The sequence below is a fragment of the Sinocyclocheilus rhinocerous genome, unplaced genomic scaffold (genome assembly GCF_001515625.1).
Source record: "Sinocyclocheilus rhinocerous isolate Xijiao unplaced genomic scaffold, SAMN03320098_v1.1 scaffold897, whole genome shotgun sequence".
NCBI lineage: Eukaryota > Metazoa > Chordata > Actinopteri > Cypriniformes > Cyprinidae > Sinocyclocheilus > Sinocyclocheilus rhinocerous.
Genome location: NW_015649224.1, coordinates 234,842 through 245,295, shown reverse-complemented (window position 1 = coordinate 245,295; position 10,454 = coordinate 234,842). Strand labels below are relative to the sequence as shown.

Below are 10,454 nucleotides of genomic sequence, written 5' to 3'. Positions count from 1 at the left end.
ACAGCAACAACAACAATAGCAGCAGCTGCAACAGCAGCAACAACAACAATAGCAGCAGCAGCAGCAACAACAACAGCAGCAACAACAACAGCAACAGCAGCAACAACAACAGCAACAACAACAGCAACAACAACAACAACAGCAGCAGCAACAACAACAGCAGCAGCAACAACAACAGCAACAACAACAACAACAGCAGCAGCAACAACAACAGCAGCAGCAACAACAACAGCAACAACAACAACAACAGCAGCAGCAACAACAACAGCAGCAGCAACAACAACAGCAACAACAACAACAACAGCAGCAGCAACAACAACAGCAGCAGCAACAACAACAGCAACAACAACAACAACAGCAGCAGCAACAACAACAGCAGCAGCAACAACAACAGCAACAACAACAACAACAGCAGCAGCAACAACAACAGCAGCAGCAACAACAACAGCAACAACAACAACAACAGCAGCAGCAACAACAACAGCAGCAGCAACAACAACAGCAACCAGCAGCAACAGCAACAACAACAGCAGCAGCAGCAACAGCAGCAGCAACAACAACAACAACAACAGCAGCAACAACAACAGCAGCAACAGCAACACCAACAACAGCAACAGAAACAGCAGCAGCAGCAACAACAAACCCAACTAGTAGTACGATTAAGAGCACACTGATAACCACAAATCGAATTCCCAAACTTAGCGCTTCATTCGGTCTACTGTTCCTGCCAGTGTCCATGTACCTGTGGTGGCAATGAGCAGTTGGCAATCTCTGGTGGTGTGGAAATATGATGAGTAACCATCTGAAATCAAGAGCCACTACAATAAGGAAAAATAATTTAGCTTGTTAATTTCCACTGTTATATATATGATAAAACATTGTCTTTTCTTTCTTTTATTTTTAATTATGTTTTCACATAAACAATAAAATAATTGTGAGAAAAAAAATGAATAAAGAGTTCTTGACATTCAGAAATATTTTTTATTTTATAAGGACATAAAATAACTAATTTCAATAAATACATAAACGTGACTGTATGTAAACTATTTTCACTTATACATAGACTTATTTTGATTTTACTTTAAATGGTGCTGGTTTCATTCTCAAATCTTCTGCTGACTGGAGTTAAAAACACATGCTAATGACTTGAGTAACATGAATCTATTTGTCTCACAAATTGACCAAAACTGTAAGCTTCCGTACACAGACATTTTCATGAAAGATGCATTATCTGCATATAGTTCAACTTCATTGTGGTGAAGGTCAGCACTGTCACAGTACAGGTAGAATGACATGACATGTTTCAAAAGAACAACAGGAGACTTTAATAACACAGCAATTATTTTTTTATGCACTGTAACTACACTATGGGATACCAAAATGGACAGATTTACAGCAGAAATGTAATGTTTTATTAAAAGCATCTGTTAAGGAACTTATTAATAAAACGAGTGTCTTGTATTTGTGTTCATTGTGCTTGTTTTACTTGATGAATCAGAAAGTCAGTTTTCAAGAGGTTGAGATATATTTATTTCCTGATTGGCGATAAAATAAAATAAAAAAATAAAACATAATGGACTCTAACCCTAAAATGGACAGATTTCCAGCAGAATTCTAATGTTTTATAAAAAAGCATTTAAGGAACTTAACGTATGTGTACTTATTAACTTATGTAAGGAACTTATGTGTACATTGTATTTGTTTTACAGAATAAGTAGATCCCTTTCCTTTATATGAACTAAAGTCTCAGCATATTTTTCATAAATTGACAGGTTAAATAGTAAAAATATTCATAATGTGTTAAAAGATTCGGTTACACTTTATTTCAGTGGTCCACTTTAGACATTGTTACGCAACTACATCAACTAACTCTCATTAGAGTATAAGTAGACTGTTAGGTTAGGATTAGAATATATATATATTCATAATTGTTTATTAATTTCACGTAAGCATAAAGCCTGAATGCCATCTATATATATACACACACACACACATTATCCTTTATTATAACAAAGTCACTCTTCAAATCAATATGACCTACATTGGCAATAGAGGAAACAAACCGTTTTGATGAGCAAAAAAAAAATTGGGAAGAAGAAAACAGAAGCTGCTCTAAATCAAATGAACAGCATGTAATGCTAGGTAACAGACGTTAATACAAGTCAGTCAAACTTTCCACTTGAGTTGTGAGTTTAAATGATGCCTTGATAATATAAGTGTATATCTTTATTGAGAGTATTATAGGTTCCAGAGGTCACATGATCCAGAGGAACAAGGAAGCAAAAGGATATTTCCAAGAAATATTATTACATCCTTAAATCTGCTCTTAACACTTTGTTATAAAGTATAACTGGAAAATAGGGAGGGTTAAATAATGAGAAAATTGGGAAACCACACTGGCATAAAATCAAGACATTCGCATTTAAATGATCTTCTAACACAGTGAATCTAAATAAAAAGATGACATGTTACCATGCAATATGAGAGGCGAATAAGACAATCGCTTGGTTTCGGTTTACAGGAAAAAGGTGAACCAGTAAAAATCCATAAAATAGTAACATCATGAAATCAATAAAAGCTGGACACACACCCCAGAACAAATACCACCTTTATCCTGGACCAGGGAGTGGCTGTTCAGCCTGAGAGTTTTCACTAATCCACACCTGTGTACGACCATGAGAACACGACATAATTACTGCTCATAGATGAACCTTATATAAGAGCGGAGGAAGGACACGGCCACATTGTGCGCATCTGTTGGCTTGGTCGCAGTTTGAAGCAAATCTCATTCTCTGTGGTATCTTTTCTGATTACAGTTTTCTCTCCATCATGAAGAGGATGATCATAAGATTCTGCATGTTGGCTGTGCTGGTCTCCCAGTCTCAGGTAAATACATACACATCCATCAATAACTTGTATATTTTATATTCACACAATGCTGACATCTTACAATATTATCATATGCTATTGAAATATGTGTGGCCTCCGGGTAGTCTTGAATAAGCTAAGACAAGGTCAGATTCTGATAAACTCTTTTCAAAGCTATATGAGAATGCAAATATTGAACTTTTTTGTAATATAATATAATATAATACAATGAAAAAAATAATTTTGTGTGGTTTTCCAGTATAAAAAAAGTCTAAACATCTTAAAAATGACCTGTTATTAGAATCTATCTTGAATTATTTTTATTACTTGTTTTAACCAGAAATCTAACAAAACGTAGTGAGATTTATGCTTAAAACAAGGAAAAAAAACTCTTTGTCAGTGGTCTAAGTAAAATATACAGAAAAAAAATCTGTACTTTTTCTGTCGTTTCCCAGTAAAAATGTCTACACATCTTACTAAAATAAAAAAAATAAAAAATAAAAAATAAAATCTCTTAAATTATTTGTATTTCTTGTTTTAAGCAAAAAACTAACAAAACATAGTGAGATTTATGCTTGAAACAGTAATAAAATGACTTCTGTTCCGCTTCTCAAGTAAATGTATCATGCTTCAAAGATATTCAGATGTTTTTACTGGATAACAAGAAAAAATATGAAGGAAATTATTTCTCAAGTTATTTTTACAACAATTATACTACATTATTGAGAACAGTAATAGGGAAGGGGAAGTTTCACACCAATGAAATCTGAGGAACAAACACTGTATTATGTTTTATTTTTAACATCTAAAATTGGCAGTGGTTAATAAGCTTTTAAATTGTTCCCTAAAAGACTAAAGGGACAACTGACTTGGCAACAACTGATGATACTTCAGTTACAAGAACAAATCCAACAACTGTAAAGACTTCAACTAAAACTACAGCTCAACCCACCGTTCCAACAATTGGTACTACTTCACCCATAATAACGAGCATAAATACTTCAGATACAACTCAAGCCCCTGTGACAACTCCATCAGATCAGCCAACCACAACGTCTCCATCTTCAGAGCCCACCATGATTCAAACAACTGAATTTCCAAGCAACATGACTGATATGACCACGATGACAAATTCCTCAACGCCAGTGAATGCCACCATGACAACAGTAGGACAGACCTCAATTTGGACGACTACGTCATCCAGCGACTCACTGACAGTTACCATCATCAGCTATACTCTATCCGTCCTGCTGTACATGATGTTGAATTGAGCATTATTTGATTCAGCACCCTGGATTAAAGCTAAGCTTGTTTTGGAAAGTACTGTAGTACAGTATAATAGAATATAAGTAATATATAAAGGTAAAGTATAGACTATATGTATATACTTTATATATAAATTATTAATGAGTATATAAATGACTATTACATTTACAGTAGCATAAGCCAAAACTGAACAACAGATAATAGTTTTATTGATTGAATGTTTGTTATGGTTGCACAAACCTGCTTGATGCATCACAAATGAGGACTGCCTAAAAAAGCACCTAAGATTTCAAATGAAAAATGTATAGTGACTGTCTGAAATAAAAAAAAGGATCTGTTGATTGTATGTATGTCTTTCATAGTTAAGACTAATTCAGATTTTCATTTTAATGTGACAGCAATGTATTTACTGTTTAGTAAGTGAGCCTTTTCTGGACTAAAATAGTTTAAGCAAAATCAATCATTTCCTTTTACTCAGTTTATGGTCTCATTACATCCTAGGAAAACATTAAACAAATGAGTCCAGCTACAATCTACAAGATAAGAATGACAAATAATCCAGTTGACTTCATGTTTCTGGGTCAATAAATTTAGTAGTCTGATACTGAATATGAGATGCATATGTCTTTCACAAAATAAGAGGGATCATGAAAATTACACGTTATTTTTTATTTAGTGGCCTACTGTCTTGAATAAGCTATTTCACATAACGGATGTTTATATATACTCCACAATACAAAATAATAACTGAATTTATAAAAATGACCCCGTTCAAAAGTTTACATACCCTTGAATATTAATACTGTGTGTCATTTCCTGGATGATCCACGACTGTTGTTTTGTTTTGTGATAGTTGTTCATGAGTCCCTTGTTTGTCCTGAACAGTAAACCGCCTGCTGTTCAGAAAAATCCTCCAGGTCCTGCTCAAAGCTGAATAAATAAGCTTTCCATTGATGTATGATTTATTAGGATAGGACAATATCTGGATACAACTATTTGAAAATCTAGAATCTGAGGGTGCAAAAAAATCAAGATACTGAGAAAATCGCCGTTAAAGTTGTCCAAATGAAGTTCTTAGCAATGCATATTACTAATCAAAAATTACGTTTTGATATATTTATGGTAGGAAATTTACAAAATATATTCATGGAGCATGATCTTTACTTAATATCCTAATGATTTTTGGCATAAAAGAAAAATCGATAATTTTGACCCATACAATGTTTTTCTGGCTATTGCTAAAAATATACCCAAGCAACTTAAGACTGGTTTTGTGGTTCAGGGTCACATATGCCTCGGCAACTTTGCCGGGTCTAATCTACCCGGGTAGATAAGAGAAGTTATTTCTTGAAAACAAGAAAACAGACTAGCAGGTGGTTTTCTACAATGAAAGCAAGCATTATGAAAACTAATAGACAATTGTGGAAAAGTCCTGGGAATGATGTATCAACAAGTGGTCTGTATGCTCATTGGACAGTGACCGATAATGAAATTGTACAAAGATGGTAGCCTGGACAGAGACAGATTTAGATGTTCTGCAGGCATCTCGGCTTTGTTGTCTTCTTGCAATAAAGTCTAATTTTGACTTCTGGAACTCTGCCTCCTGAGCATTATTTAGCAAGACAGAGAAGACTTTTCTCTACAACAAAATTTTTGAACGGTAGTGTGTTTTGAATAAATGCTGTTCTTTTTATCCTGAAAAAAGTATCACAGGTTCCAAAAAAATAATAAGCAGCAAAAATGTTTCCAATATTGATATTAAAACAGCATATTACGATGATTTCTGAAGGATCATGTGACACTGAAGACTGGAGTAATAATGATGGGAATTCAGCTTTGAGCAATAAATTATATTTTGAAGTATATTAAAATAGAAAACCATTATTTTAAATTGCAATAATATTTCACAATATTACTGTTTTTTTCTGTATTTTTGATCAAATAAATGCAGTCATGATGAGCAGAAGAGACTTCTGTAAAAAAAACACTGATCCCAAACTTTTGAACGGCAGTGTATACATATTACTAACGTGCGTAAAAAGACATGGTAGAATAAGTTTGTTTTATTTAAATATAAAGACAACTAGAGGGCCTTTTACCCCAAGTCCTAGGTATATACATGGTTATATTATAAATAAACAATATATAATAGTTCACGTATTGTTCCCCACTTCTTCCCTAACTGCGTTTTGGGGCCTTTTTGACCATAGCTGGTCTTTTCACAGGCCTTTTATGAGCCTCTAGCCCATTTAACTAGAACTTTTACCCCCAAAACAATATTTTCACCATCAACTTTAGATTTATTAACCAAAAAACAAACAAAAGTGAAAATTATAAAAATAAACATGATAGAGTCCAGTCTTGAATCGTGCCCTACAACAACTGCTTGTTCTGCTTAACCTTTAAAAACTCATGGGCAATGGGCAATAATATAAATAAATAAACCAGAGATTTAAGGTGAAAGCTATGAAAGCCCATTTCTGCTACATAAGAAAAAAAGTCATGCTTTGGTCAATCATAATTATATAGAAGTCAAAATTTTGACATAAAAAGCCATGAAAATTGATATTAAGAGTTGAAAATTGTATTTAAAAAGTTGAAAATTGCATTATTAAAACTGTATTGCCTTCCACAGAGATTCATAAAGGACAGTGCTGCAATTCTCAGTAACATTTTATTTATTTATTCAGACACAAAGCTTTTCGATTAAAATGAATGGAATGTGCTTTTACTGTGTGCATGTAAATGTTTATCATTTGTATCATATACAGCACTTCTTCTAATCTTCTGCACGACATATAGCCAACAAACCCTGCTGGAGTTCACCTTTAAACTGCTTCTATTGAGAAAAACAAGAAATCCAAAAAAAAAATAAAAAAATAAAAAAATCATTACTTTGCTGGAATTAAAAATGATGGTGAAGACTGGTTTAAAGATGTGTGTGTGTGTGTGTGTGTGTGTGTGTGTGGAGACCTGTAAGGCCGTGTACAGTGATGTTCCCGTTGACTGAAGGTATGCCACTCTAACTCTCAATAGATCCTCCTCACTGTGAGCCACCATCACACCCTGGACCACCGGTGACTACAAGAGTACAGGACATAGTATCTGTCAACACATCTATAGCCGTTTCAAAACAAAAATAAAAACAAAGACTGTGGGCAACTGAGCATTATACAGTGCATAAACAAGCAGTGGTCTCAGTATTTGTATAAAGTTGTATACTTGTTTAAAAGAACTTCCTGTTTTGCATTTGCATGTGCTTTGCATGGATTTAGCATGTTGTATTTCAGGGAATAACTTGCTATAAATTCTTTAAAATATTTTTATTGATACATTACCTGCCATGCAAAACAATGTACGTTTATTCTACTACTGTAATTGTGTGCACACTTAGACAACGTGTTTCTATGATGATTAGGACTTCTGTTGTTATTATGTTGAACAAATGATATTTTCTATCCACTAACCTCAAACCAAACCCTCATATAAAGCTTTCTGTATTTTTAGCCCATCATAGAGTTGGTTTTAGGTTTTACGTTACTCTTTGATGGGACATTTGGCACCCAAAATGCTGGTAAAACCTGATCATGCACAAGATCAAGTTCTAAAGTAAATAATTTAGGAATGGCATTAATTAATATTTGGCTTTTTGAAACGACATTTATAAAGATATAGATATTTCTAAAATGTAAAAAAATTTAATAAAATAAAAAAAATCCCAAGCTTACTTTCATAGTTTGGAGCCGTTGTGCCAAGAATAGATACTGGTTCTGTATACATTGCACTGATGAGAAAAAGAAAGAGATGAATTGCAAATGCTTTGTGGATTTACATTAATTGATCATTACACATTGAGCACACACACATTAATACATCCTCAAACACACATAAACCAGTTTTACCTAATGTCTTTAAGCCCTTTTTGAGGTCTCCAGAGAGGACTCCTTTAAAATGTCCCTCTAAAGCGTCCTCCACTGTCTGGCCTTTCTCAAACTCCAGTTCTTCCAGCACTGAAGTAGAAATAACATTACTGTTCACACACATTTGAAATATTTGTTGTTGTCAGCCTTACAAATACCATACAAGAAAGCTTAAATAGTACATATGGATATGTTCCAAGGATTTGCATGCGTCAAATTTGTCAAAAACTTTACATAAGTAATCACCTGTACCAAGGATACAGGAAACAACAACCTTTCTAAACACTAGGACTGCCAACAATGGCAGATATTAAACAGTAATAATGAAACGTTCTGACAATTCTCATGCACAATAATTTCATCAGAAGCATAAGTGGTCAAATTTTGAAATACCTTAAAATATAAAATCCCTACATTGAGATTTGTAGACTAAAGATGTTATTTAGTGTCTTTATGAACAATTTTCCTCTTGATTAAATGTTCTTAAGGAACGGTTTTCCACATTTATCTTCTGAAGACATTTTCCAACAATTTTGTCCCTGAAATTATAGCTAGACCAGAAACACGTATACAAACACTTGCAACTCACCAGTTCTAAGATGGTCTGGGTTTCTTGTGGTGAGTAATTTGATCCAAATATCAGCTGCAGGTTTCTTGTTTTTCAGCTCCTCAGATAAAGACTGCAAAACAAAATCATAATATACTGAATTCAATCAGGCAATTAAATCAAGATATGAAATATGCATCTTATCTGAGTGGAATTCTTAGAAAACTTTGGATATCTGTCATCTTGTGATCTAACGGAGCTGAAATATCTACAATCTGAATTCAACTTCAGAGGTCATCTAGAGGTCACTGTACTGGCCGTTGCAGTGCAACAGATCAAACAAAGCAAAGTCAACATCATAGGTTTTATAGTTAAATCTTTGTCAGCTATATCTCTTAATATGACATGAAAGCAGTCCTTTGAGAGAGCCAGAAATCTTTTAAAGGAACAATTCATCCTAAAATGACAAATCTGTTATGAATGTATATGGACTCACTGCTATATCCTGGTCAATAATTCCTGGCCCATTCTCTTTCTGATAAAGGAGAGAGAGAAAGAAACCGAGAGAATGAGCACGATCACTCACATAGCAAGAGATATTGACATGCTGATGAAGTATCAACACAATAAAATTGGTTTTGGTGGTAAATATTTAACAGCGAGATTCAGGACAGGAGTTACCACACTTCTTACCTTCAACAACGCCACAATGAGCTTTGAAAAATCTCCACTGGTTTCACTTATCAAGTCTTTCTCCAAATCCCGCTTATACTCTGTTAAAGTGACACTAAATGTTGAAACATTCAAACACAGACTGATAGAAAATGTATGAAATTATCACTGTTATATTCAATTCTTACTGAATTAAATATTATAGTGATAACATATGCACTAGCGTTTAAACGTTTGGGGGTCAGTAAGATTGATTTTTGAAACAAATGAACACTTTTATTCAAAAAAGGATGAATTAAATTGATTGAAAAGTGACATGAAAGACTTTTACATAGTTACCAAATAAGTCTATTTCAAATAAATGCTGTTCTTTTGAACTTTTTATTCATTAAAAAAAAATTTACAGACCCCACACTTTTCTCAAAAATGCAATGTCATTTACAGCATTTTTATGTTGCTTTACAGTGTAAAATCACCAGTAATCAATAAATAATTAGTGTCATATATGAACATAATTCTCTGTAAATATTTAGTGCTCATTTTGAGTGATCATACGAAAAACTTATTTATTTTTTTATTTTTTTTAGACAGTGACATAATTAGTTTGAGGGCAATTGGCATAAGAGCTTTTTAACTCTATGACAATATGCAAAGCTTTAATTTACTATGAGCTGGGTTAAAAGTAAGACGTTCCAAAAAACAAGAGGCTTTTAATTGCATTCATTAAATTAAAAGGTTCAATATTTTTACATTTAGTAAAATAATTCCTAAAGCACCTTGACTATATGCAGCCCTGATGTCAGAGAGCTGCTGTGGCATCCTTGTGCACAACATCTCTAAAAGAGTTTCTTCATCTGTACCAGCACCCTGAACACACAAAAAATGAATACAGACTGAGTGGATGTCGATCTATAGTTAAATGCACGCTGATAATCACACACACACACACACACACACACACACACACACACACATGTAACTGCATACTCATAGACTAGCACTATACTAGTTATTAATGCCAAACCTCCATGGCTTTGCGTAAGCGATGGGCCTCAAACTGCTCTGGTATCATCATCAGTTCAAGTATCAGAGACTGCAGATCACCGGAAAGAACCTTTTTCAGACTTGCATCCAATTCCTGTAACACACACACACACACACACACACACACACATTACACA

At 33.9% G+C, this 10,454-nt stretch overlaps 2 protein-coding genes across 2 annotated transcripts in view; one reads left to right on the top strand and one right to left on the bottom strand.

Moving 5' to 3' along the window:
• Positions 1 to 2,706: 2,706 nt before the first annotated feature.
• LOC107710318 (cell wall protein DAN4-like) lies at positions 2,707 to 4,459 on the top strand. Its single transcript, XM_016515061.1, has 2 exons — positions 2,707 to 2,886; positions 3,720 to 4,459. The coding sequence occupies exons 1-2, from the start codon at positions 2,830 to 2,832 to the stop codon at positions 4,137 to 4,139; spliced, it is 477 nt and encodes a 158-aa protein (XP_016370547.1). The 5' UTR covers positions 2,707 to 2,829; the 3' UTR covers positions 4,140 to 4,459.
• Positions 4,460 to 6,887: 2,428 nt separating this feature from the next.
• LOC107710308 (annexin A2-like) overlaps positions 6,888 to 10,454 on the bottom strand; it is a 5,058-nt gene continuing 1,491 nt past the window's right edge. Inside the window, exons 3-11 of the mRNA XM_016515053.1 lie at positions 10,298 to 10,411; positions 10,050 to 10,140; positions 9,295 to 9,374; positions 9,098 to 9,136; positions 8,644 to 8,734; positions 8,037 to 8,144; positions 7,863 to 7,918; positions 7,108 to 7,215; positions 6,888 to 6,973 (exon numbers count right to left, since the gene is read on the bottom strand). Coding sequence (XP_016370539.1) covers positions 6,914 to 6,973; positions 7,108 to 7,215; positions 7,863 to 7,918; positions 8,037 to 8,144; positions 8,644 to 8,734; positions 9,098 to 9,136; positions 9,295 to 9,374; positions 10,050 to 10,140; positions 10,298 to 10,411 — 747 coding nt within the window. The 3' untranslated portion in view covers positions 6,888 to 6,913. The remainder of the gene's footprint in view (positions 6,974 to 7,107; positions 7,216 to 7,862; positions 7,919 to 8,036; positions 8,145 to 8,643; positions 8,735 to 9,097; positions 9,137 to 9,294; positions 9,375 to 10,049; positions 10,141 to 10,297; positions 10,412 to 10,454) is intronic.

Bases quoted from the DNA above. Each gene is read 5' to 3' on its own strand.
- LOC107710318 (XM_016515061.1), top strand. From the start codon at position 2,830: ATGAAGAGGATGATCATAAGATTCTGCATGTTGGCTGTGCTGGTCTCC. The intron at 2,887-3,719 runs GTAAATACATAC...GTTCCCTAAAAG, and splicing joins TGCTGGTCTCCCAGTCTCAG to ACTAAAGGGACAACTGACTT.